We start from the raw sequence: 26,850 nt of genomic DNA, 5'->3' as shown, positions 1-26,850 counted from the left end.
TGGCCTCATTTTTTCCTTTTTTTTCGGTCTTTTTAAATTATTCTAAGATGTGTGCACTCTTGCATGCACACGGGTAGTTTTAAGCTTCCCAGTCTTATCTGAAGTCAATACAGTGCAAATTAGAAAAATAAAGAATCCTAGTGCATGAAGACTGGGCTGCTTATTTTAGATGTGGGAAAACCAAACGTAAGAGAAGTTAAATGTCCCACTCAAAGGTCACACCACCAGTTACAGGCAGATCTGCAGTTGGAACCCCCTGTAGCTGCATGTCCCAGTCATGTGGATGGAAATTCTGACCGAGCTCCGCTTTGGCCATGGGGAGTGCAGCCTGGGAACATCCTGTTAAGAGCAGCGGTTCACCCAGATACAGCTTCAGCCTCTGTAGATACTAAGTATGAGTTCTAGCCTTTGGGGGCTTAGGCAGGTCACGTAGCCAAAGGCTGACTATCGCCTAGAACTCCTGGACTTGTACCTAATCAATGATATTACAAACATATAATGCAAGCAATGTCATTTGGATTTATTACTCATATAAGAATATTCACTTCTAAATATATGTATGCATTTTAAATGTGACTTGGACAGAAAGATCTTGTCAGCTTTGCATGTTGAGATTCTCTCAAATTTAGAAATAAATGTATATTTATTATTGCAAGAACAAAATATGCCAATAGTTAATGATGTGGAAGTTGCTAATTTTCATCCAGAAAAGACCATTAACAACTTTTAAGTAGTTAAGTAGGGAAAGAGATTGACAGCTGATACTGGGTATTATGAAAGTACACTTACTAGGTAATTTTAGGAATAGCGTACCCCTTTTGAACCAACGAATGTTTGTAAAAAAATAATATTACAAGGCAGAATAAAGGAGAATAGATGTTATTATAGGTCTAATCTTCTGGGTTGTTTGTGGTACCAAATTTGTAACATTAAAGAGAACAGTCCATAAAAATTATACTTAATTTTTGGCAATTTAACTGCACTTAGTCCATGATTCTTGCTTCTCTGCGGGACTCAGTTGAAATTAAGGCCGTATTTCGAATTGCAGCATTGTGAAGGCAGAAGGAGGCTAACAGCTGAGAATGCTGAGCAAGACTTACTGAACTAAAATGGGAAACGTTAAAAATGTAGTCAAATTTTTACCAATAAAGTGTAATTACATTTTTTAATCAAATTTTAGGTTTGCTCTTGTTCCCCAGAATTCATTCTGGGAGGGCACCATCTGCCTCCACACTGGCTTTAGCTCAGTTCCGTGTTATTCCCTCAGCCTTTCGGCCCCTGGGTTTGCTGCAGCTCTGGGTGTAGATGGGAACAGGAGCCTAAGGGAGCCCTCGCTTTCCCTCCTCTTGCGTCCTCTGCTCACCTCAGCAGGGAAGGGCTGCAAAGGGTCGTGGGGCCTAGTCTTATGTAGACAGGAAAGGTGAGTAAGACTTGGACCCCACAGACATGCAGACCGGGTGCGCTCCAGGAAGGGGACAAGAGTCGGTCCCACGGTGGGTGGTTCCCGGGAGGTGTATGTCTGTGGCTTTGCTATGGCAGGGAGCCTGGGTAAGCAAGTCCCAGAGCCCCATGGTGAAGAGCACAGAGGGTCCCCTCTCAGGCGTTCATCTCTCTCTCCTCCCGGGTAGTTTGTGAAGTTCGCCAACATCGAGGAGGACACCCCATCCTATCACCGGAGCTATGACTTCTTTGTGTCCCGCTTCAGTGAAATGTGCCACTCTAGCCACGATGACTTGGAAATCAAGACTAAGTGAGTAGGGGAAGGCAAGCTGAGTAGGGCCTGCTCAGCTCATGACAGAGGCATCGGTGGGTCTTGGAGTCCCCAGCCCGGATTGCATGTCTGATTTCACCTCTGCTCTGATGCTGCTGGTGGAAATGAAAGAGGCACCTGGTGGGACGTAGGTGGGCAAGCGGGCAGAGCCGGGCCCCCAGCATGTGCTTTCTAAAGGAAAAGCCTCTGGGGCCAAAGACAGAGCAAGATGGAGGGTAATGGTCCTGTGAGCCCAACTTGAGAGCCAGTGACAACACACTCATACGAACACACTTGTACTCTTTTGTTCAAAAGTACCTGCATTTATACCCCTGAGAAACACACCCTCACCATTATCCATCAAAATATACACCCATCAATAAGAAGTCTAAGTCCTCACACTGGCTGACCCTGCTGCTCTCCTGACTTCATCTCTGCCACTCTCCCACCCAGTCTCCTCAGCCACACAGGCCTCTTTGCTGCCCTGCACACACACCAGGGACAATTCTGATGCAGGGCCTTTGCACAGCCTGTTCCTGCACCTGGAATGCTTCCTCCATGGCTTTGTCTAGCTCACTCCTTCACCTACTGCAAGCCCTTCCTCAAATGGGCCCTTGTCAATGCCACCTTGTCCCAGACAGCTCCACACACCCACTCACCTTCTCTGAAGCTGCAGGAGTCACACAGGGAAGAAGTTGGAGGTTGCCATTGTCATGTGGCCAGGGTGCCCATAGTAGACCCATCCTCTGTTGTCTGTTTCAGAACTCTGCCCGTGGCTCCTTCCTTCATCACCTAGGAGGGGCCTGAGCACCACGTTCTGTGCAAGTAGCAGGGCCAGGGAGCCCTGTGTGCCCCTAATAGCAGCTTGCTCACCACAGCCGAGTCTAGTGGGAGGAACAGGAAATGAATCCCTCCATCCCCACGTTGCTGGTTCACAAAGCTTCCAAGCCTGTGGAACAACTCTGGGGCAGGTCCCTGGGTGAGTGGTCGGCAGTGCCTGACCTCCCCACCTCCCCTCTCATGAAGCAGCCATGGGCTCCCCGGGCTTGTGCTGCCCCAGTGCCTCTGAGGAGAGCAGTGGGGGTCCCAGGAGGAAGGAGCTCCTTGTCCTTTCCACAGCAGGAGCCCCTGAGTGGCCACCCCACTCCAAAATAGCTTTGAAGAGACTGAAGGGGCTGGAGCAGTGGGAGCACGTCCAGAAGCAGGTGCTGGGGAAGGTGCAGGACTGCAACCATGTGGGGCTGTAACAGGTGCTGATCGCTGGGGCAGCACTAAATTTCCAGGAGGGAGAGCTGAGGGGACCCTCCCTGTGTCACTACACACACACTGCACAGTGGGAGGTGGCCAAGGTACAGAAGCAGATGTGCTCAGCACCGGTTCCTGACTGTTGGGAGTGTACTGCACGGCAGGAGGAGGGGTGCTGAGGTCCTGGCACCCTGGCAGCACCCACGGATTGGCACTTGACATCCATGAAAGGAACGCCTGCAGGGTGCAAGGTGCCCAGGTATCAGGCCTCCGTCCTCAGTTTGTCTCTCTCTTCCAGGCCCTCCCTGAACCCCTTTTCCCTGAGATCTCCCCATTGTTCACTCACACCCTGGGCAGAGCCCAGAGCCCCTTACCAAGAGCCACCCATGGGTTTTGTAAATAGGTGCAAGTGTGCGGGCACGTCCGTGTGTGTGTGTGTGGTCCTCTTGTGCTCAGCAACTCCCAGGTCCCTGGCACTTGGGGAGGCCCGCACTGAGTCCATTACAAGGAGCAGTATAAGAGGACCCAGCCCCTCACCACGTCTGATCTCTCAGAGTTTATTTTGAAAGGCTCAATCCGTTCTGGATAGCATGGAATGAAATGGGTACATACGTGGAAGGTATTATGGGGAGATTGAGGGAGTGAAGGAAATTAATTCACATTGACATATAAGGAAGCTCTGGATATCAAATTTTTCACCCACCAAGCCTGGTTTCTCACCAGCCAGGCTCTCTTGGATGGGACATAGGAGTCCAGCATGTTTGGGATATATTTCCATTGTGCATCAGGCAGTGCCTTTTAACCCAGGGCCAAGAATAGTTAGTGGAATTATATTCCAGTTACTTCATTCACAAATCTGGACAGCCTCTGGCTCAGGGTCCTGACTCAGGGTCAGGAACAGAGCAGCTGTGATTCCCTGGGGAATCCTAGCCCATCGGCCTGACCCTAACTGCTCCTGACCCAGTGCTGTTAGGTGGCTCCCACCACTAAGTTCTGGTCACCAGGTGAGACCCAGGTAGCTCCCTGGTAACCACACTCCAAACTGAAGCTGAAAATACAAATAGCAACTAAACAGAGAAACTGCTCAACTTCAATAACTGTCAAAAGGATATGAGCTGAAATAGCTAGGAGATGTGAAAGTTTTTCAGAGCCACACAACCAGAACAGATGCTCAAAATGCAGTCCCCGCTGCTGGTGTGGCTTGCATGCTGGGGGAGGGGAGAGTAATTGGCCAATATTGGGAGCCTTTCCTTTCTTACCTTTTGGGTAATTCCACTCCTGTCAATGATTTGAAATGCAGTAAAATATTTTATATGGTGATGTCCATTGTAGCACTATTATAGTAGCAAAAAGTTTAGAATTAACTTAAATGATTGATAGGGGACTGGTTAAAAAGTTCTTAAGACAATACATCATGCATTTGATTTATGATACAGGAAGATGCTTATGATAGAATGTTATGGAGAAAAAAGCCAATATAAATTATGTAGGCAGTAGATTCTTCATCCTGCTGTACAGCATGTGCAGAAGAAAGGAAAGATACCAGAATGCCAATAATGGTTATGTTTGAGGGTTAAATTTTCTTTATGCTTTTCTGTATTTAGCATGTATCATTTTATAATTAGAAGAAAAAATTTATTAAAAAACTGAAAAACGAAAAGGGACTTCAGGCTGCATTACATGGCCAGTAAAGAAGGCCCCTCCTGCAGGAACCCTGGGGTAGTGCAGTGGAGCCTGGGGCGGCAGGGGTGAAAGGCATCCCCTCCAGTTACTCAGCCAGCTTAGCCCCAGCTGCAACGCCTCCGTGGCCAGAGAGTCTGGCAGCTTGTGCCTCTCTTTCCAGATCCCCTCCCCCCATAGACTGCTCACAGCCCTGGGTTCTGCCTCATCAGCTGGTGGCCACACTTTGAGCTCTTATAACCTTGGGCTCAAACTGTTGCAAACCCAGCTAGGTACTAACGAGAAGGAGTCTGGAGCACTGGCACCCTAGGGATGAAGCCCCGGTGGCACAGGTCAAGGAGGGTCTGGGACTCTTCTGAGGTGAGCCAGAAGTCATGGCTTCCTGGGCTCATATCTACCAGCACAAGAAGCCAGCGGCCAGGAGGCACAGAAGGTGAGCTGCATTCTGCCTTTTGATGGACGAATGCATCCCTCACCCCCATGCCATGTTGTTCTCCTTGCCACAGAAGCTGGACTTCTCAGGGCCTGAGTTGTTCCTGACCTCATTTCACCCTTTTCCTTACAGAATCCGAATGTCGGGCATCAAAGGTCTACAAGGAGTGGTGAGGAAGACAGTGAATGACGAATTGCAGGCCAATATCTGGGACCCACAGCACATGGACAAGATCGTTCCCTCGCTGCTTTTCAATCTGCAGCACGTAGAGGAGGCAGAGAGGTAAGCAGGCAAGGGGTGCAGCCCTCCTGGTACCCGCCCAGGCTGCTTGGGTACCACACGGCTGGGGCTAGCTGGTAATACCCAGCTACCAGGCCAGGGGTCTTGGCCTCTGTGGCTTGTTCTGCAGCGAGCCCAAGGCTGGCTTCCTGGGAGCCTTGGGTCTGGCCTCTGCAGCCTGCCGTCCCCCTTGAGGTCTGGGCTCAGGAAGGAAGGACAGTGATGGTGTGGGCTTCCAGGGCTGAGAGTGCAAAGGGCCAGGTCACCTCTCTCTCTCTGGAAGCAGCAGGCCGAGGAGGTTTTCAGATGCCTTTTGAAGCTCCAGTTACTGAGGACTTTCCCTCCCTGACTTTCCTTCCCCCCCTCACTTCCTAATGGTACTTCAGGCCCTTAGAACATGCCTGCTTGACCAGCCCACAGCCACTTGACAGGAGTTACAGACATTGGGATTTAATCTGAGAGCCCCCAGAAGGGGGTTTGTCCTGTCCATGCCCCTTGCTCTTCCCCTCTGTGAAGTGGGATGGAGGGAAAAATCCATGTGGCCGCCTACCTTGGCTGCGCTAGACGCTGGATGAACGTGCGTCCCCTGTCAGTTGAGCCATTGCTGCTGGACCAGGAAGCGTGCCCTCTGGTGGCTGCTTCTGGAACCGCACCTCACCAACACACTGCCAGGGGTCTCTGGTGGTCTCAGGGCCAGGAGTCCTGGGGCTCCTTCTTCCGTCTGCATCCGAGCCCACACCACTGTGATTCGGGTACCACTGAATCACACCTGAACCAACCACCATGCCTTACTTCGCCCCCTCTCTCTTTTTCCTCTCCCTCCTCTCTCCCACTTTCTTTTACTCCGCCTGCCTCTTCAGACCCCGTCTCTCCCTGAGGCCTTAGGAGCATGGGGACACTTGTGGTCTGTGCCTCACCAGGCCCGTGGTGTGCAAGCATCTAGCCTTCCCGTGGATTCTCATCAGGCTTATCTTTAATGATTTCCAGAAAAAGAACTTTATCCTTTCTCCCATTCTTCCTCCCCTCTGGGCTTTTTGACCCCATTTAATTTCTGACAGCCATGATGTCTCCCCCGTTACCTAATGCAGTCTACGTCAAATTCCTGCCTGGCCTACTCTCACTAATTGTACGGATGCAACACAGCAACGGGGGCGTGCACAAGGCCTGACTCCCAGCCTGCATCCTGTCCTCTACCCACTTGGCTTCATGTTCCCACAGCCGCTCTCCTTCGCCCCTCCAAGCGCCAGAGAAGGAAAAGGAGAACCCGGCAGAGTTGGCCGAGAGGTGCCTTCGGGAACTGCTGGGCCGGGCTGCCTTTGGCAACATAAAAAATGCCATTAAGCCTGTTCTCATGTGAGTGCCCCTCACCACCCCATCCTCCGCAGCCTTCAGCAAACTGTTCCAGGGCCTGGCACCTCCTTGCTGACTCAGAAGGGAAGGTGTTCTGATTGTTGAGTCATGACTAAGGCAGTCCCTTCTCTGTGCCTGTGTTCCCTGTGCTGTGACAGCAATGGTGTGGGCTTCAAGGGCTACCACACAGTGGCCAGGTGCAGTTTTGGGGAGAGTTGTTGGTAGGGTGCCCCCGAAGCTGAAGGAAGATGCCCGGCTTCATTCCTCAGTCCACAGCTGTGAAGCCTCTGCCTTGACCTCCCTCTAGCTTGCGCTGGGGCTGCCCTCCTGATTCCCTTCTCTCACCTGCACCTGTAAGCCCTTCCTCATTTACCTGGGAGCAATGTGAGGATGGGGTCTCTCTTCCCTAGCATCACTTTGCATTTCACAGCTGTTCCCCCTCATTTTCTCCCTCACAGCCATCTGGATAACCATACTCTCTGGGAACCAAAGGTGTTCGCCATCCGTTGCTTTAAAATCATCATGTACTCGATTCAGGTATGGTGGCTCCCCTTGTCCAGCTAGACCCCCAGCCAGGGGCCCGTGAGGGGGCAGGACAGCACACTGAAGGGGAAAGCCAGCGGTCCTCTGTGACTTCTCCTAAGCCCCTAGTTGTCTACACCAGGGTTGCTCAACTTAGCAGTGGAGAAGGACCAGTTTTGTTTTATTTCCAATACAGCACAGACCAGTACTTGGCAAAATACAATTAGAAAGAACTAGAAACAGCAAATGAAAAAGTCATGCCAAATATATGCCCACAGACCACATCCGGCCACCACAGCATCATCGAATTACTTACTAAACACCTACTCTCAATTTTTGCACTTACCTCGGTGTAAATGGGCTGCACTCTGAGCAGCCACTGGACTATAAACCCTGTGGCCTCTCTTGGCCCTTACCGAGAAGACCTGGGACCTGGAAAAATGAAAAGGAAGGCAGTATTTTAAAGGTGATTTTTGACACATTTGGAGTGAAAGGACCCAGGAAAAATGTAGAAATGAGGTGTTCACTGCGATTTGGCTCTGCTCCTTGTCGGACAAAAAGGTGGGTTTGGGGGATTCAGAAAAAGAGCCAGGGTATCTGGGCACTGCCTCCAGTGCCCACAGCCTGTGGGTCCCAGCCGAGAGCTGCCCGGGCTCCGAGGCCACGCGGGGGTGGCTGTTTGGGGACCAGCACGTCTTCCTCCCCCCAGCCGCAGCACTCCCACCTGGTTATCCAGCAGCTCCTGAGCCACCTGGACGCCAACAGCCGCAGCGCGGCCACGGTGCGCGCGGGCATCGTGGAGGTCCTGTCCGAGGCTGCCGTCATCGCTGCCACCGGCTCTGTTGGTAAGGGGCGCTGAGGGACGGGGTGGGGGCTGGGAATCCCCCAGGGACAAAGAACCACCCTTGGCAGGAGGCTGCCTCCCTTTCCAGGAAAGGGCAGTGGACAGTGGGGGGCCGAGGCGGCCGCTGGCTGAAGCGGGCCCAGGCTTGCCCTGTAAGGCAGAGCGGGGGAGAGTGAGCCGGGGTACCAGGCCTGGATGTTGGGTCTCCCACCCCGCCGCGCCCAGGGCCCACGGTGCTGGAGATGTTCAACACTCTGCTGCGGCAGCTGCGGCTCAGCATCGACTACGCCCTGACCGGGAGCTACGACGGCGCGGCAACCCTCGGCACCAAGATCATCAAGGAGCACGAAGAGCGCATGTTCCAGGAGGCCGTCATCAAGACGATAGGTGGGGCCCGGGGCGGGGCGCAGGGCTGCCCCTCAAAGTCATCATCCGGGCGTGGCAGGAATGCCGTGGATACCTACGTTACTCATGGATCGGGGACGATGGGATCCACTGTCCTGGGCTGGGCCTGAGTGAGCCCAGAACAGTCTCCACGGGTTTCTCAGCCTGGACTTCGTGCTAAGAGAGGCGAGCTCTTCCTGCACCCCACGTCCCATCCGGCCTGCCCGGTGCTTCCACGTTGGGGCAATTGGAGGCAAGGTGGGGAGGCAGGAAAGAGAAAAAAAGAGGAGAAGGCCGTGGATGTGGGGGAGAGAACCACTGAGCTGCCCCACGGGTGTGGGGGGGGCTCTCACTTCTACCGCCTCCCTGTCCCAGAGCCCCTGGAGCGTCCCAGAAGCAGTGTCTACGCCTTGGGAGGAGCGAGGAAGGAACTGCAGCCTGGGAGAGGCTGCGGAGCCGTCTGGCTTTCTCCCACCGGCTCTGCCTCGTCCCCCGAGAGCAGCAGCCTGCGCTCTGGGCTACGGCCTGCTCAGCTGAAAGGCTGAGCCCAACCAGAGGCTGTGGGCCCCTCCTGGGCCAACCCCTGCCCCTGTCCCCACAGGCTCCTTTGCCAGCACGTTGCCCACTTACCAGCGCTCGGAGGTGATCCTCTTCATCATGAGCAAGGTCCCCCTGCCTTCCCTGCACCACCCCGTGGAGATGGGGAAAACAGGGTGAGTCCCGGCCTTCCCCCCTTCTTCCTCTCCCAGCCCAGATTCCACCCCGGCTTCCCCTTCCATGTTTCCCAGCTCTCTCCTTTCTCCACCCAAGCTTTCCTGGTCCGACCTTGCCCCCCTTGTTCTACTCTCAAATCCCTCAGCAGCCTTTAGTGGCGTGCTTGGATGCCACAATTCCTCAAACTGCCCCCACCAGGAATTATCTGCCACCTTGGAGGGAGCCATTAATTCTCTGCTCCTTGGCTCTGGAAGTCACTGTCCTGGGTAACCCAACAATATATGCCTCATGGAGAATGTGATCAGGGGAGCTGGGTAGGCAAGTGTGGGCTCTCTGCCCAAATCACCCTCCTGGTGAGTATTTTTGTCTCTGGTCTACAGGGAGAACAGGAACCGACTGACCCAGATTATGCTGCTGAAATCCCTCCTTCAGGTGAGCCCCTCCGATCCCCATTCTGCTCTGCTTCTGTGGGAGGCAGCTCCTTCCAAGAGACCAAGAGAAGGTTACTGCATCCAGTTGGGCAGGTTGCATACTACACAAATATGCCCAAAGAGTAGGGGACTGAAATCCAGCCAGTGTTCCACTCACTAGCCAGTCTGGGTACCATAGGGGTGGGTCCTCCAGACTAGGATACCTGTTCATAATTTTCACAGAAGTTCCTTATCAGCAACTGATAGCTTGGTCACTCAAACATTATCTCTGTATTGAGATGGAATCTGTTGGTTCCTGCCTTTTTCCCCTCCAAGTACCTGCCCGGCCCCTTCCATCTCTTTCCCCTTGGTACTTGTGCCTGCCTCAGTCTCCCAGCCACCATCTCTCCTTCATCAGTGTTTTACATTCCTCTTCTTTATGTCTTTGCAGCCATCACTCAGTCTAGATTTATTGTTCTCAAATACCATTCCTATGACCGACTTGCTGAAACATATAGACTCCCTAGAGACTGTGAGCTGACAGGCTGAGTGGGGTCGGGAAACCTGTACTGGGAACAAGCACGCCAGGTGTGCTTATGCATAAGCCCTGCCTACGTGCTGGGCATCTCACAACTGCGTTATTCTCATAGTTGTTCTTACCTCCATCTGCTCACCTGTTGTAAATACGGTTACAAGAACAGTTTTCTAGAAATGCTCCTTGTTAAAGAGTAGGTGTCAGTTTCCAACTGATGTGTATCCAGATTTCACGCTCCTCAGACTGAAGTTGGAAGATCCCCAGTCCCCTTTCTCCCTGGAGGCCTCAGCCCGTCTCTGACCTCACCAGGCCTGTCTGCACAGCCCCCACTCTGCTCCTGCCTTCCCTTCCCTCTCCCCAGCCCAAGCCTTTCATGCCACTCATTTTTATAAAGGCTTTTCATGCTGATACTGCCCACCTCTGGTTACCTGCTTGGTCTTGAACTCCTGCTATTTCTTTGCTGAGTTTCTACCCATTAATTTGTAACTGGCATCTTACCAAGGCGGCAGTTTGGGGCACACTCAGATACATCCCCCTTCAGTGGACATTGTTGCTTACTATTAATGCCACCAGGCTTTGCTCGATCCTCAAGGGCCTGCTGAATCATCAAAGGCATTGTTTGGCAAGATGGACTAACTTAAATATGTCTTGTTGCTTTTGAATGCTTTGACCACTTCATTTTTGATGTGTCTGTTTATGCCCACTGGCTTTAATCAGAAGATACCCGTTACGGCCGTGCTAGAAGAGGTGTAACCAAATGCTGTGCGTGCTCTTTGCTTACTGCCGTGTGAAAGGGTTCTGATTCCTCAGCCCAGCTTAAGTCCTCTCCATTTCTCTGTGACTGTCCACACTCTTAATGAAGTGTTATTTCTTTGGTGAGCGTTCATCAGTTGTGCCCTGATGGGCTGAAGCATTAGGTGCAGAGGCTTCCTGGCTCCTGCCCTCTCTAGTGCTCACCTCTTGCTTGTGTTTAACAACTTAATATCCCTGCACACTGTTCCAGTCCACCCCCAAGTCTGCTGAGCTGAGCTGTGCTGAGCAGGTTGTCTAGGTGGATGTTGGCATGTTCAAGAAAGTTGCCTGAAGCACCCAGGGCCTAGCATGGAAGACAGGGATATCTGGGCTGGGTGATGTCTAGGGAGGATGGTGGCTTTAGATGCAGCTTCTGTCAACTGCTGCTCCATCCCCTCACTGCACCTGAGTGGGCCAGCATTCCTAAGCACAGCTGTCCTGGGCCCCCTGGCAGGTGTCCACGGGTTTCCAGTGCAACAATATGATGTCAGCCCTGCCCAGCAACTTCCTTGACCGCCTTCTCTCCACCGCCCTCATGGAGGACGCGGACATCCGCCTCTTCGTTCTAGAGATTCTCATCAGTTTCATTGATCGTCATGGCAACCGCCATAAGTTCTCTACTATCAGGTGAACTTGGGGTCTCCCCTCCAGCTGGTGTGGGATGGGGGAGGAAACTCCTCATAAGGTCTCACATCCAGGTGAGAGGGCAATTCAGATTTTCAGTGAGAGCCACCAGAGAGCTGATCACGGCCATTGACCCTGGGGTCCTGCGAAGGGAGCAGAGACTAGAAGGGCACTTTCTGCCCCAGAGAGCAGGGGATGGATTGGAGATTTGGAAGATAAAGAGCAGGTACTAAAGGAAGTTTTCAGGGAGGAACAAAGAAGGGGTTGCAGGGTTATTAGTAGAGACTGGGTGGTGGGGGAGGTATTGGGGAGAAGAAAGGGAGAAAGAGAATAATCTGGACCAGTATTTAAGAAAAAGGGCCTATGTAGGCAGGACGTAGGGCTTGAGAATTTGGGAGAAAGTGGAGATTTGACTCAGAACCAGGGCTGGAGGAGGCCTGGAGGCTTTGGTACAACTAGTGACGTTGATAAAGCCAAGTGACATCAGGTGAGCTCTGACTGGCCTCACACAAGGGTTAAAATGGCCCCTCGTGTCCTCTCCTAGTACCCTCGGTGACATCTCTGTGCTGAAGCTGAAAGTGGACAAGTGCTCCCGACAGGATACTGTCTTCATGAAGAAGGTTAGCAAGTGTGACCTCAAGATTCAGTGAGCCCCAGTGGGCCGGGCCCTGTGGACCCTGGTCTCCCAGCTCCCAAGTCACTGCTGACCCCTGTCCCCCTGAGCTTGCCTTCTCCTTCCTTGAGTATACTTAGGATGACCAGCCAACCCCTCCGGGGGTTCAGGTCCCCAGGGTCATACTCATTGTCAAGGCCAAAGTGGGGACCACCCCTTATGAGCCAGTCCAGTGCCACTGACTGTGTTCTGATCCTAAAACTGAACTTGGGTGACACCTTTTGTTGCTGGCTTCTTGGGCCCACCCTTCCCTGAACAGCACTCCTGCAAGTGCTGGCTTCTACTGGGGTCTGCTTTAAAGGGTCCCCTCCCTGAGGGTGGAGGGGCATACGCATAGCTCTCCACCCCCTTCAGACGGTCTTCCTCTCCATTCTCCTGCCCCTCCTATTCCCACCCTGCCCCCACCCCATCCCCATCTCCAGCACTCCCAGCAGCTCTACAGACACATCTACCTGAGCTGTAAGGAGGAAACCAACATACAGAAGCACTACGAGGCTCTCTACAGCTTGCTGGCGCTCATCAGCATCGAGCTGGCCAATGAGGAGGTGGTGGTAGACCTCATCCGCCTGGTGCTGGCTGTTCAGGTGGGGCCTCGTACAGGCAGCACATACTGGCTGGGACTGGGGAGGGAACCTGTTTTGGCCAAGCACTGAGAGTGCCGAATAGCGGCTTAACAATTGTTTTGGAGCCCAGGAATATTATGGCCTTGGAAGACCACAAACCATGGTCCTGTTTGGGGAAACTGAGAATGCTTATTAATTCATGGCTTTAGCCCATCCTCAGGAGACCCAGGGAACAAACAAGCCTTAGCCCCTACTATTTCCAATCTCTTGCACTGTCTAAATGAGACGCCAAGGTGTGCTAATATGAGATTCCTTTGTGTCCTAATTCCTTTGTGTCCTAATCCTGACATAATTCACAACTCTCCCAATTTAACATATGAATCCAGTTTAGCAAGCCAGTTTGGTTCTCCAAGAATCTCCTCAGGCCTGTGCTGAAGGAGACAGCATCCTAGAGGTGGGATTAGGGATGAGGGCTTGATCTTGACTGATCACTGAAGCTGCAACTGCAAAGCAGGGAACTGAGGTCATTGCCTCTCCACTCAAGTATTTATGCAGGACCACTGACTTACCTTTAATGAGGATGACTTCTGTCTCCCACGAAGTTAGGGGACAGATGCTGAAAAAGGCTTAGCCTAGAGAAGAAGGCTGTCTCTGATGAAGGTTGGGTGAGGGTGGGGCGCCAGTGTAGTTTGTCAGTTAGAAACTCCAAAGGCCCCTCTGTGTTACCACAGGATGTGGCCCAGGTCAATGAAGAGAACTTGCCTGCATATAACCGCTGCGCTCTCTATGCACTGGGGGCGGCCTACCTGAACCTCATCAGCCAGCTCACCACGGTGCCTGCCTTCTGCCAGCACATCCATGAGGTCAGTGTCCTCATGGCCCTGAGAACTCAGGAGGCCCTCAATATGGAGTTTCCCAGGACAACTTTTCATTAATTGCATAGGCATTGAAGGGTTGGTGTAAGAACTAGAGGTGGCATTTTCAGGTACCACATGACCTAGCAGGGTAGGGTCAGGCACAGGCAGTAAGCTGGACCCCTTCCTCACCTGCTGCCTGTCCTCCCACCCCTGATTTTATGCCCCTCTGTGCTTCCCCCACTCCCAGAAGCACATGTATACACCCCCCCTCAGGTCATGTGGGACTAAAGCTGCTTTTTAAAATAGTTTTTATTGTGAATATTTTCAAATATCACAAAAGCAGTGTGAGTAGAATAGTGAACATCAGTATAGCTATCACGTGGATTAAACAGTTATGAAGACACTTCCACATTGGCTTCATCTGTCTCATTTTCTTTTTCCTCTGCTGAAATATTTTAAAACACATATCAACTCTCATGTCATTTCACTCCACCTGTAGCAGTATTCATATCTTAAAAAAGTACGGACACCTTCCTACGTAATTACCATGCTATTAACACTTAATTAAATTGTCACTAATGCCTTGTGTTATCTAATATCCAATCCATAAATGTACGTGGTTGTCCACAAAAAGACATTTTAAAACATACTGAAGTATTTATAGGTAGAATCATATGATGTCTAGGATTAACTTTAAAATACACTAGCAAAAATAAAACAAGAAAGCGCAGTTCTCAACTGGCCTGGACTGGAATGTGGACATGAAGGCGAGAGCTGCATCACTGCCAGAGACCCTGAGGGAGGCAGAACCCTCGCAGCCTCAGGGCTGATAAGCGAGTGCAGGAAAGGCAATACCCGGACATCCTCTCGCTAGAACCAGTCGCATCATGGTTACCCCCTCCTGTATGTGCCTACATGCCACCTGTTCTCCCACTTCTCACCAGCTTAATAACATTCATCTTATCAAAAATTTGCAAAGGACACTGAGGGAAACTCAACATGTCACTGTCCACTAGGATGTTTTTGCAATGCCCTTGGGTTGGGGAATCGTGTGACCTATGCTTCCTCTTCCATGTTTAAGAAGAAAGCAGGAATAGTGCACAGGAGCAATAAACTGCAGTCTTCTGGGAGCTAAGTCCCCTGCTTTGGAGGACACTTGATGCTTGAGTGTCATGGGGGATAGCTTGAGCAGTCTGCCTGGGCTTCCTGACCTGCTCTGAGGGTTTGTGGATCTGAGCTGGAGGGAGGGAGGAAACACTGCAAGGTGACAAGCTCCTTCGTTTGCCTGCTCCAAGCTCCTGCTACCTGCTGAACCCAGCTCTTCTGTGATTCCTCCCAAACTGCAGGTGATAGAGACCAGGAAGAAAGAGGCTCCATGCATGCTGCCTGAGGATGTGTTTGTGGAGAGACCCAGGTGAGGAGCACAGCTGGGACCTGGTCAGGGATCCCCAGGGCAGTTGAGTAAGCAGGTGGGTGGTCTGAGGCCAGGGGCATCAGCTTCTATGGGCTCAAGGGTGGAAAGCAGACCCTGCCTAAGGCCCAGAAGTCCTGGGGCAGGCTCAACCCCATCACATGACTGTAAAGCTCACCTTGAGCCATCCCAGTGTGTTGTAGTATAGAGAAAGTCACTCAGCCTCTGGGAGCTTTGGCCAAGCCTGTGGGAAATGCATCCTGGAGGATTTGCTCCTGACAGGATGTTGCCATCAATCCCAGTGGCACTCCAGGCCATTATCCGAGGGTCAACATCGCTTCAGCATCAGAAGAACTCAATGAAAAGATATTCTGAAAAATAAAATGTTCAACAGTGGGGGATGGTTTTATAAATTATGGCCCATCCATACAATAGGCAACTGGTGGCCCATCCACAGTGTTCGGAAGAATAGTTAATGTGAATATACACTATATAATAGGTGAATAAAATAGATCCCAGAACAGGAATGTGGGAGTGAGGTGATGTGTGTACATAAATATGACTGGAGGGTTCTGCACAGTGTAAAGAAGATTCTCTGGAAGGTGGGATTGTGGGTGATTTTTTTCCTTTTGCTTCTTTGTCATTTTGCATAATGAATGTTAGTTACTTCCCTAACAAGGAGAGTCATTAGGAAATCAGCCTACTTACCCACCGTTCTCACTTGCCTCTTCCTTCCTTTGTCTTCCAGGTTGTCCCAAAATCTTGATGGAGTGGTAACTGAATTGCTCTTCCGCCAGAGCAAGATCAGTGAAGTCCTGGGAGGCAGTGGCTACAATTCCGACAGGCTCTGCCTGCCCTACATCCCTCAGCTGACAGGTAAGCGCTCTGTGCCAGGTCTGCCAAGACTGCTTCCAGCTTTTCTGGGCCAGGTAAGGGCTGAGGGTGAGGGACTTACTGGCATCTTGGTGTCACACAGCAGCTAAAGACACAGTGGAAATCTATGGGAAGGTGCTCTTGATTTCCCCACTCTCCTCCTCAAGGCAAGACCCTTGGGAGTAACTGGCCCCCAAGATAGCCTGGCCTGTGGATGGGAGAGGCCCCGCTGAGCTAAAAAGAACACATGTGAGCTATGGAATCACAGGCCCAGTTCTCTGCAACTTACTTCCTGAAAAATCTTAGACAAATCCTGGCAACTCTGAGTTTCGTTTCCTTGACTGTAAAAGAGCAATGTGAACACTACCTGCCTTAGAGCGTTGGTGTGAGAGGTACAGGAAATAATAAAAGTAATATGCCTAAGCAAATTCTGCCCAAATGGCAGCTGCTTAGTGCTGTTAGCAGGTGACGCTTATCCAAGTTGAGATATGCTTTCTGGTCATAAGCAGCTTCTCTGTGCTCATCAATGATTTCAAAATCTTAGTCCTACAGAGCAAAACTCACCACCCTAAGATGGGCAGAGAAGGCCCGCAGCCCTGTCAATTCTAGCTGTAGCCTCGGTGCTCACGGAGCCCTCAGCAGACTGTGGACCAGGCAGGACAGAGCGGTTGGGAGATGGTACTAGAGGTGTGACCCTGACTCGCTCTCCAGGGGCTGGGAACTAGCTCCTGGGCTTCTCCTTTCCCAGATGAGGATCGCTTATCCAAGAGGAAGAGCATTGGAGAAACCATTTCCCTGCAGGTGGAGGTAGAATCTAGGAACAGCCCTGAGAAGGAGGAGGTGAGTGTCCTGTTCGAGATACACTGTCCTGGCAAAGCCTAGTGTCCCCAGAGAAGGGGACTTACTCCTGCTTCCCTTGCAGTCAGACACTCTATGCTTCAGGCCCTGTTAATTGCATAAAACATTTAAGGTTGCACGGAAAGTAACTTTCTCAAATACCCTGTTTCCTTGTTGACTCTCACCATATCTATCATAGCTGTTTCCATCTGGAAAAATGACCTGTGTGCCCCATGAAGGTGTCATGGCTCTTGAAAATCTTGCTGGTAGTCATTCCCCATTCAGGATGGAGGCAGGCAGGCTCCACAGTGGAAACTGAAAGGTCTAACAGGAGAGATGAGGGTGAGAATAGCTTTCATGGTGCTTCTTCCAGCTGTATCAATAAAGGTGCTTTTTTAAAGAGAAAGCTGCAGCTTAAGTCTTCCTCTTCCTTCCATCTCCTCTTGAGGGCTGTGAATATCTCATTCCTGTCCAAATTAATGTAGGATGTCTCCCCTGTCATTATTTCTTCTACCCCAGAAAATAAAGCAGATGTACCCACAAATCAGGGAGAATAAGGAATCATAGTGGAAAGGAGAAAGAAATGGGGGGAGGCCAGGCAGGAGGGAGAGGTGAGGGAGTCGAAGGCACGGGGTGAGGCATCCTTGTTTGTGAGGGTGACCCCCGCAGTTATGGGAATTCCCCCACGAGCTGCAAGAGACCCTCGGGAATTGAATGAATAGATGCAGGACAGGGACTAATGCTACCTGTGTGCAGAGCCTCCTGCTCGCCAGCAGCCTCCTGGGTCAGCAGTATGACTTCCTTCCCCTCTCAGAGAGTCAGCTTAGCCCAAGGGTGGGTGGTCGCTAAGGCAGGGATGCAGGCGTCTCCAGCCCATGTCCCTCTGCCACACCACACTTTGAGCTCCCAGCCCACCAGGCCCCACCTGCACCCCAATGGAATCCTGCAGTGGGTCCCTGTAGCCTTAAATGCCAGGCTCATGGCAGGTGATCCATAAATGTCAGTTTGGTCAAACCCCAAACCCAGTGCCCAGCATTCGGAGCCAGTTGCAGTTTGGGCCGGCTCTGACGTTTCACTGTATTTCCCCTTCCTCTCTGGCTTCCATCCACCGGCCCACTCTGGCTGGCCCGCCCTCAGACTCCCCCTGCCACCACAGTCATCCGCAGGGCTTTGCTAATGTGGGACCCCATGTCTGGGTCACCCTGCCTATCCCATGTCTATATCTCTGTCCTTTCCTCCTCAAAGGACTTATTAAAGGCCAAATAATCAAAAAGTGTACAGCTCAATTAATTTTCACAAAAGGAGTATCAGTGCAGTCCCACCTAGATCCGGGAATAGAATATCATCTTCGTCATTGCCCCCCCTCGGTGCCCCCTCCCCAGAGGGAGCCACCAACCTTGACCTGTATCACTTCTTGAACTTTGTATCAGTGAAGTCATTCTTTCCTGTGTCTGCTTCTTTCACTTAATATTATATTTAAGTCATAGAATATGAGTAAGTCTCATAGGAGCTCCTGGAGCTCATAGTCTAGTGGGGAATTCCTGGAATTTGGTCCAAATTTCTTCACTATTTTTAGCATCTGCCTAAGGCCGCACATCCATGGAGTACCCTTCTTTGGGTTTCATTATTTCCCACCTCCCTGTCTCTACAGAGGACTGAGATCCTGTGAGCCAAGCCCTTGGACCAACCTCAGCATGAATTACTGTTGTTAAATGCTCAGATCACTTCAGTGGATAATTTAATATCTGAATTCTTCAAAAATGTTACTCAGTTTTTGGAATTTATATTTGAGATTGTATTTGCCAACCACCTCCTCTTGCTTCTAATATTTTCTGTTATATTCTCTGAAGTTGTTTTTTTTTTTAATTACACAGTATTTCCCTCCCACGGGGCTTAACGGGACAAGCTGGTGGGGAGCAGGGAAGGAACAGTGAGCTTGAGGGGACAGTGAATTCTTTGGGGTGAGACTCAGGACTCTGACAGGGAATCAGCCTCCCCACCTCCATCTCACTGCCCTCCTCCAACTGGCGGCCCTGCGCCTGCCCAGAGAGCTCCCCGTGATCGTGGTCAGAATGTGGGTGTCCTGAGAGGGGAGTTTCTGCCCATGAGACATTCTTCTAAGAAGTGAAGGGTGCTGCTGAGGCTGCCTGCTCCCCTTCCTCCCCAACTCCTCCTCTCTGAGCACTTCTGTCCCTTCCCCTCAGCGCGAGCCTGCCGAGGAGATCACCTACGAGACGCTGAAGAAGGCCATTGGTAAGCCAGGGGTGGGGAGGGCTGGGCTTGGGCCCTGGGGAGGCACACGGGTGTATGCAGCCTGGTCTGCTGCCTTCCAAGTGGGGTTCAGCACAGAGGAGGCTATGGCTGCCTCTAAATTCCTCACAACTCCCAAAGCTGCAGTTAAAAGTCCCGCTCTCCTGAGTGCTGCCCATGCATCCTCTGGCAGGCAACCCCTTCTCTGTTGACAGCTGCCTTTAAAAATAATCAGTTGAGGGTTATAGCCAGTTAGGGTAAAAACCAATTTTGTATAAATACTTGGACTACTTTTGGTGAATTGGGATACAAAAGAACAAGTTGACCAATGAAAGTTACTAAGAACAAATCATGTACTATTTATTGGCAACAGATATTAAAATGAGCTATTACCTCATTTATCTAGGTTATTGGGCAATGAAGTATTCCAAATAAGAATTTTTCTGATAACCAATGATACATTATGCCTTCACACGCCAAACCTTTTTTATTTTTGTTATCATTGATCATACTCTTTGTATGCACAATGCTCTGCCTTCCTAAATGAAGTGTGATGAACGTACTTGACACACACACACGCACACCCTTTTTAAAAATTTATTGCTTACTCATATTGGATGCCTTGGAGAACATGTATAAGCCTTGGACTAAATGGCCTCAGACTGCTCTGTCCTAAGGGTTCTCTGCTGCTGGCCTTTGTGGTCTCTCTGGCTTTCCCATTGTTGATGTCCCTTTTCCCTTTTCAAATTATCCCTGGAGGACTTCCTGTTTCAGGAACTTCTGTTTCAGAGGCCTAGTAGCAATGCAGCAATTTGGGACTTTAAAAGTCCAGTTTGAGGGTCTATGTAACTAGCAGTCAGAGGTACTACAAGCAAGTACTATCTTCCTTACACAAGGGAGGGGGGTGAACCCCAGGCAGAATTAGCAAAAGGTCCAGCCCTTCTGGGGGCAAGCACCACACCCTCCATGGGCGGCGGGGCAGGACCGAAGGGCTGAGCCACTCTCTCTGCTGTAGTGGACAGTGTGGCCGTCGAGGAGCAGGAGCGTGAACGGCGACGACAGGTGGTGGAAAAGTTCCAGAAGGCACCCTTTGAAGAGATTGCAGCACACTGCGGGGCCCGGGTAAGTGAGGCGTAAAAGGGCCGGTCCTTGGGGACCAAACAGACACTGGATTTGGGTCCAGAGCAGGACTGAGTTTCTAGGAGATCTTAGCATTATTGTTGCCCAGAAATTAGGGTTTAGATAAAACAATGCCCTGGCACTACATTATTTCCCTAGGAACCGAAAGATTGGCTATTGGACGTACACTCCTCCAGACTCCTAATTTCGTGCAAGGGAGAAGGTCTGACTTCAGTATCTCCCAAACAGACACATCACAGTAATTATAATTGTAATAGCAAGTATGTAAAATCCACTTTCGGTGCACTGGAGCGTCTTACGTTTATTTTTCATTCTCATGAGAACTCTGCAAGGTTGGGGCCATTATGATCGGCAGGTGGAGTGATGGGGGAGGAGCTACGACAAAGGAAAGATGTTTGCCACAGGGCCTGCTTCTAGCCAGGGAACCCCGGCAGGGGCTATGGAGCAGCCCAGCCTTGGGAAAAAAAATTGAGAGCTCCAGGCAAGTAGGAGAAGCACTCATGTCTATACCTAAGAAAAAAGCACAAACATTTCTTGAAATTGATAATGTGCCAGGATTTGTCAGCCCATCTTAGTAATAATGAAACATAATTGTAAACATTCAAAATCTACAAATAACATATTTTATTGTACTTTTTCTTCATGGTAAAAATACATGTACTTTTCTATTGTATGTATAATATATATATTTCTAAAAAGTATACATGTATATGTTCTAATGTAACATATATAACAGTGCATATAAATACATGCAGTACAATATAGATTTTTCCAGACCTACGTTATCCTAACCTCTTGTCCCATCTCAAGAGGTGAATGATGCTCATTTCATGAGCTCAGAGTTGAGGCTCAGTTACTGAACACATGCACAATCTCGCTCTCTGTGTACATGGGCTATGCTTGAGCCAGGGCGACTGGAGAAGGCATCTTCCCTAAGCCACTAATTTTGCACAGCTTCCCCTTGGGAGTTAAGGAAAGACCTGGAACCAGCTCTGAGCTTCCCAACTCCATGCCCGGTTGCACCACTGCCCCACTTGGAGGACCTGAGGGCCTGCGGAAGTCCTCCTGGTGTTCCTGGCCTCTGCGCTGTCCCCAGCAGACCTTCACTGAATGGCAGGGTCCACAGATAAAGAGCTAACCGAGCTCACACCAGTTCCCTTCCTAAGGCTGCAACTGCCCGCTCCTCCAGTGCGCTCTGGACAGGTGGGCCCACGGGTCAGCAGCAGGTGTGGGGCAGCCCTGGCTCACTTCCCTCTCTCTCTACCTAGGCCTCACTGCTGCAGAGCAAACTCAATCAGATCTTTGAGATCACCATCCGGTAAGCGGCAGCCCTGGGCAGCAGACACCTACCTCTGTGGCCCAGCATTGGGACCCCCCTCCCGAGTCCTCATCTCACCTGTCTTCAGTCCTTCCCACCACCACCCACCCTCGCCCCCAGCCTCTGTGTCCAGGGTGGGAGTCAGCCACCAGCTCTCCCCAGGCCAGGAAGCAGAGACTAGAAAGAAAAACAAAGAGCTGGCAAATCCTGGAAAAGAGCCAGGAGTCCTGGGGTCCCAGGCTGGCACTTTACTTACTAAAGCAACAGAACCACTGCAGAGGCTGCAGGGAAGCTTGACCACAAGCTGTAGACGCTAGAACATTTTGCAACCTGGGAACCGCTGAGTGATGGTCTGTGGTCCCTGTTCAAAGAGAAACCCAAACCAGCTGCCCCTTCTGATTGTGCGGGGTGGGATCCCCGCACTCGCTCCTCATGCCTTTCTCCTTCCCATGTTCCTGCCCCAGGCCCCCACCCAGCCCATCCGGAACCATCACTGCAGCCTATGGCCAGCCTCAGAACCACTCCATCCCCGTCTACGAGATGAAGTTTCCCGATCTGTGCGTATACTGAGCTCTGAGAGAAGGTGCTCCTCGGAGGGGCGGGGTCTGAGGGAGGGGCTCGCCCTCAGGCCCACCCCTGTGACATGGGAATCTAACTGGGATCTCAGAGAAAAAGCACCTTGGATGGCAGCATGGCCCCAGCTAAGCAAGGTGGAGCTCGGGCCCCCTCTCTGCCCTCCTGCCACCTCCTTGTCCTCCCTGAGGGAGACCCAGCCACCTGTCCCTCCACAGCCAACAAGCATCTCACCTGCGCCCTTTGTCTCCTTTGTGTCAGCCAGGGGTGAGAATGGGGTGGGGACCTTCCAGAGAGAGGCTGAGGTCCCTAGAAGCCCCTGCTTGGTGTAGCGGGTGAAGGGCTCTCATGGGGTTGGGCTGGGGGGCAGAGCTACCATCCCCAAGGAGGGAACTAGACAGAGACCAGTTGGTCACAGGACGCTGTGGACTGCAGTCAGGAAGAGGCCAGCAAGCTCCCCTGGTACAGCCGTGGCCTGCAGGCTGGAAGACAGGGTGGATACTCCCCCTCAGCACAACCCTCCTCCTGCCTTAGTTGGGAGCCCAAGGGCCCCAGCGCTCTCCTATGTCTTCCACTTTCCTGCTCTCCCGCCAGTTGTCGCTTTGTAATACTGTCTGTTAATTAATGTGGGGCCCTTAAACAGGAGCTGGGATGGAGACACCGTGTGGGGGCAGCAAAGGATGAAATGAAGGACAGGCTGGGCAGCTGGGCCAGGGAGCGTCCACACGGGTGGACGTGGCAAGTCCGTGTCCCTCTGTAGCATCTTCTCACCTCCTGTGTTCAAAGGGAGTTTGATGGGCCCTCTCATGGTTCTCTCCCTTCTGGATGTTTCTCTAAGTTGAGTTCTGTCTTCCTGAGTATCCCAACTTGGTTCTACAGTCTCTGGGTTGAGGGAGAGCAGAATGAGATAATAAGGGTCTAGAAGAATCAAAAGGAGGAGGAAATGCAGTGCCCTGCAGGCCTGTCCATGTCACCCCCTGTGGAAGAGGCAGGCTGGATGAGGGAGGCTGGAAGGAAGGGGAGGGGAGGGGAGTAGAACTTTGCAGCTCAAGGATGTCAGAAGTCAACCTTTTGGATATTTCATTAGAAGAAAGAATGGTCCAGCACCTAATACTGGAATGATTTCTTCACACTTTGGACAAGGCCTAAATATCAATGCTGAACGGCAAAGCTGGGGGTCTGGGGAGAGGTGGCAGAGACCCTTTTGTGTTCTGGGCTTCCATTTTCTCTGGGTGCCATTGTTCTGTCTGTGCAGAGGTGGAGCTGCTGCAGTGCCGGAGGGCCTTTTGCAGCTCTTATCCCCACTTCCCCATCTCATCCCTGCTCCGGGGATCTTCGTGCCTCCAAAGCCTCTATACCTTGCCTGTGGCAGTGCCCTGAGGTCGAAAGTGGCCCTTTTCCCTTCTTCCAGTCAAACTTCCACAAACGTTTCTGAACTGATGTAACTCACTGTAAGGTGTGAATGGTCAAATGATTCCTCCCTAGAAAATTTGCTTTTTAAAAAGAGGGAGGATGAGTACATTTCTTGACCCAAAGGAATCCCTTTATAGGGTACCCCTTTTTAGTATAGGGTGTGGTCAGAAGCGAGCTGTTTCTGCTAAGGACAGGTTCTTAGGACACCCTTGGGTCACACCCCTGCAAGATGGCCCTGCACAGATGCACTATGAGAGCCTGATTATTAGGACAGATAGGTGTATTTCCCAAACTGGGAGAACCTTAACATATGCATTTTTCCATTACATATGCAATAAATATCTTGGGTTGGGTGCAGTGGGGGCAGCAATCTGACCCTCATCCCTGCAGTTCCTGCCTTTGGTCACTGCCTTCTGTGCTGAGGGCCCATGGCTTCTGGGTGACCTGAGTGATTACAGGACCCAGGGAACCTGGCTTCTGCTCTTCCATAGCTCTTGGCTCTGCTCTGTGGCTTTTGGCTAAGGCTTAATGCAAATTTACAAGCACAAAATGAGAGTTCTCTTTAACTTAATGTCTCCCTATTAAGAAACCAAGTTTAAATAGCTTGAAACAAACTTGAAGACAAATAGCCTTCAAAAGAAAGTTCACAAAAAATCTAAATCTTTAGCCACAAACATGTCTTTACTCACTGGATTTTTCCATTTTTATCCCCTGCTTGGCTTTGATGAGAAACCCTGTTTCTTTCTTGTGCCTCTTTGACTTTAGAGTCTGCCCCCATGGCCACTGTACCCTGAGCACTGCCCTTGGGGCCCTGGTTCTTGGGAGTCATGCCTCCGGACCCTCTGGAGAGCCGGGACTAAAACCAGAGACCTGCAGGTGCAGTCAGATATCACTCCCTCATCCCCACCCTGGAAATAGAAAAAAAATGCAGGATTCCCATTCTTTATACACTCAACTGCCGTTTCCTGTATATGTGTCCTAATCAGCTTTTTCTTTACATCACTGCTTAGCAAAGATATGCTCCTTTTGGAGAACTGGCCATTTCTGCATGCTCTCTTCTCACTTTCAATTTAAACTTACACTCAGTAGAATATTAGGTTGACTACTGGCATTCAGCTGAACCTGGATTCTGGCCAAATGTGCTTAGAATCAAAAAGTTTAAGATGAGTTTCACCTGGAACAGACAATTATATGGCAAGTTAAGCAGTCTCCTTTACTCCCCTGCAAGCCCCAGGGGAGAGGCAAAGCAGAACTTGGTGGGTACCCAGCTTTTGGCCCAGGATTACTGCTTCCTGCCTTCTGGTCACCCTGTGCCTGGCAGTGCTGTCATGTGACCAACTCTTGGGGGAACAGCCCTTCTCTGAGCCAGCAAGCCCATCTAGACTAGCTGCTCCTCAAAGCCACTAAGGACTCCTGCTTTGTGGGCAAGGGTGGGGTGGTTTAGTCCTCTACTGACAGAACTTCATAGGCATGAATGTACATGGGATTAGGAAGCTCTGTTAATTTGGTTGCATCATGTAAGTGCATAAGAAGCAGGTCAGCAGAAAGACCGATATGATACTAGAGGCTCCATCTCTTTTCCTTGTATTGGGCTCGCCAGTGTCCTGTGTGTTTCCATTTTCCTCTATCTGAAAAGTAGAAATGAGTGGTTTCCTGATTCCTAACTGCCTCCTCACAAGTGAAGAAGCCAAGCCGGGCAGAAGAACTAGAAAAGTCCTCAGAACTCTCTCAGTACAGCCCCATACACAAGGGTAAACGGATGAGCAGTGAAATGGTAGGGCTGGGAACAGCTAAAGTGCTTGAGGAAGCACGAGGATCATATACATGCTGCCCTTTGCCTGCATATTCTGGGTCCCAGAGGACATGTTTCAGCTGGCCCAAGAATCAGAACAGCTTTGGGGTACTTTGGCTCAAAGTCCAGAACCCTGGGCTTCTCTGAGGGCCCCTGGGTCCCAACACCTTCCAGCTGCTATTATGCTGTCCCCGGGCCTTTTGACCTGGGCACAGAGGCTTTTCTCTGTGCAAATGAGGCCATTTCTCCCAATTCGTCTTCATGGCCAGAAGATGGCATCTGGCCTGTGGTGCCTGTGGGAAAGGGCTAGACCTCGGTGTAAGGCTGGGTGGCAAGTGTGGAAGTGGACAGGAAGGTTAGCTCATCGGGGCACATCATGCCCACCTCCCCTACCCATAGGCCCTGGCAGGTAGGTCATGCTGAAATAAGGCATTTTCCTTATGTCTGGTGAGGTTTAGGGCAGTGTGTTGCTTCTTTCTTCCATTAACCCTAGAAATCTTCAGGTTATCCCAAATCTGATCTAGGTCTGAAGGTTGCAGAAGGGTGGTCACTATGGACCTGGCCAGCTGGGGAAGAGGGGAGGAGACACAGGGGCTTTGGGAGGGGCCTTGTGGCTGTTAGGGCCAGAAAGCAGTTTTCTGTGCTGTCCTTTAGCAGCAGCCAGGTTGAGCAGGTCTTTTCTCCTCCAGGGGACCTTGGGCCCTCAGCCCATCACCACCCCCTTTTGAGTTCTTCCCTGTGACTATTGATTCTGGCCCATGGAGTGCAGAGCTATAAACCCACAGATGCTGCAGCACTACACATACATTGTAACATGCCTGTGTCCATTTAGACCCTCAAGACCTCGCTGAGAGTGTGTGTGACCGTGTGCGTGCATGTGTGCATAATGTACTTCATAGTTGACAGAATATATATATAACAGCTGATGTATTTATATGGATGTGCAGAATTAGTGCCTGTGACAGTTTTCTGTATTTTAAACTCATTGAATCAAATTAGTCTTTTTTTTTTTAAGGAAAGGGAAAGGAGGGGGTGGGGGGGAGTGTTAGGAAGGACTGTTAGCAAGATCATTCTTTCGTACTATTAGTCGTGATTTCCCAATGAGTCTTCATGATGCCCTTTTCAAATAAATGTTAATGTTGTCACCACATGGTTGTCTAGTTGATTTCTTTAAAGTAAATGGATTTTTGAAATGCAAACAGGATCTGAAAATACTAACACTAACTACTGACATTTAGCCACCCCTACCTACCATTATTTTACTTGTCTCAAAAGGAGAGGGGGTGGGGGAAAGAGTGCTACCAGGGTGTAAACATGAATCCCAGGATTCCCAGCCTGGGAGCATCCTCCATTGGGTCATATTTTCATCACCGTGAGTAGAATCTAGTCCCATTCATTTAACCCACACTGGAGGAGACTTCATCTTAAGAATCTGGTTTGCTGATTCCCTTTACATCAGGATTTCCCAGGGTGTGTTCCAGTTTTCTCTGTGAATGCCTAGAGCGTCAAAATACAGGGATGTATGTGTTAAGTGCCATAACACAAATGTTTCCAGACCGGCCTTCATCTATATGGTCCACCAGTTGGC

The 26,850-nt window shown here is 50.8% G+C and overlaps 1 protein-coding gene across 7 annotated transcripts in view; it reads left to right on the top strand.

Annotated features, from left to right (window-relative positions):
* EFR3B (EFR3 homolog B) overlaps positions 1–26,404 on the top strand; it is a 77,775-nt gene extending 51,371 nt beyond the window's left edge. For 4 of the 7 annotated variants that reach the window (XM_036881750.2, XM_036881752.2, XM_036881751.2 and 1 more), the window contains 19 exons: positions 1,629–1,750; positions 5,241–5,390; positions 6,606–6,740; positions 7,196–7,274; positions 7,969–8,104; positions 8,329–8,490; positions 9,089–9,200; positions 9,582–9,633; positions 11,393–11,565; positions 12,107–12,182; positions 12,658–12,819; positions 13,530–13,661; positions 15,002–15,069; positions 15,815–15,942; positions 16,688–16,779; positions 18,981–19,029; positions 20,042–20,148; positions 21,435–21,484; positions 21,949–26,404. In XM_036881750.2, coding sequence (XP_036737645.2) covers positions 1,629–1,750; positions 5,241–5,390; positions 6,606–6,740; positions 7,196–7,274; positions 7,969–8,104; positions 8,329–8,490; positions 9,089–9,200; positions 9,582–9,633; positions 11,393–11,565; positions 12,107–12,182; positions 12,658–12,819; positions 13,530–13,661; positions 15,002–15,069; positions 15,815–15,942; positions 16,688–16,779; positions 18,981–19,029; positions 20,042–20,148; positions 21,435–21,484; positions 21,949–22,054 — 2,091 coding nt within the window. In that variant the 3' untranslated portion in view covers positions 22,055–26,404. Of the gene's footprint in view, positions 1–1,628; positions 1,751–4,935; positions 5,109–5,240; positions 5,391–6,605; positions 6,741–7,195; positions 7,275–7,968; positions 8,105–8,328; positions 8,491–9,088; positions 9,201–9,581; positions 9,634–11,392; positions 11,566–12,106; positions 12,183–12,657; positions 12,820–13,529; positions 13,662–15,001; positions 15,070–15,814; positions 15,943–16,687; positions 16,780–18,980; positions 19,030–20,041; positions 20,149–21,434; positions 21,485–21,948 lie in introns of those variants that run through there. The other 3 variants (XM_036881748.2, XM_036881747.2, XM_036881753.2) reach the window with 3 other exon arrangements.
* The last annotated feature ends 446 nt before the right edge of the window (positions 26,405–26,850 follow it).

The sequence above is a fragment of the Manis pentadactyla genome, chromosome 2 (genome assembly GCF_030020395.1).
Source record: "Manis pentadactyla isolate mManPen7 chromosome 2, mManPen7.hap1, whole genome shotgun sequence".
Classification (NCBI taxonomy): domain Eukaryota; kingdom Metazoa; phylum Chordata; class Mammalia; order Pholidota; family Manidae; genus Manis; species Manis pentadactyla.
Note: the sequence above shows the minus strand (reverse complement) of the source record. Positions and strands in the feature narration are given on the sequence as shown.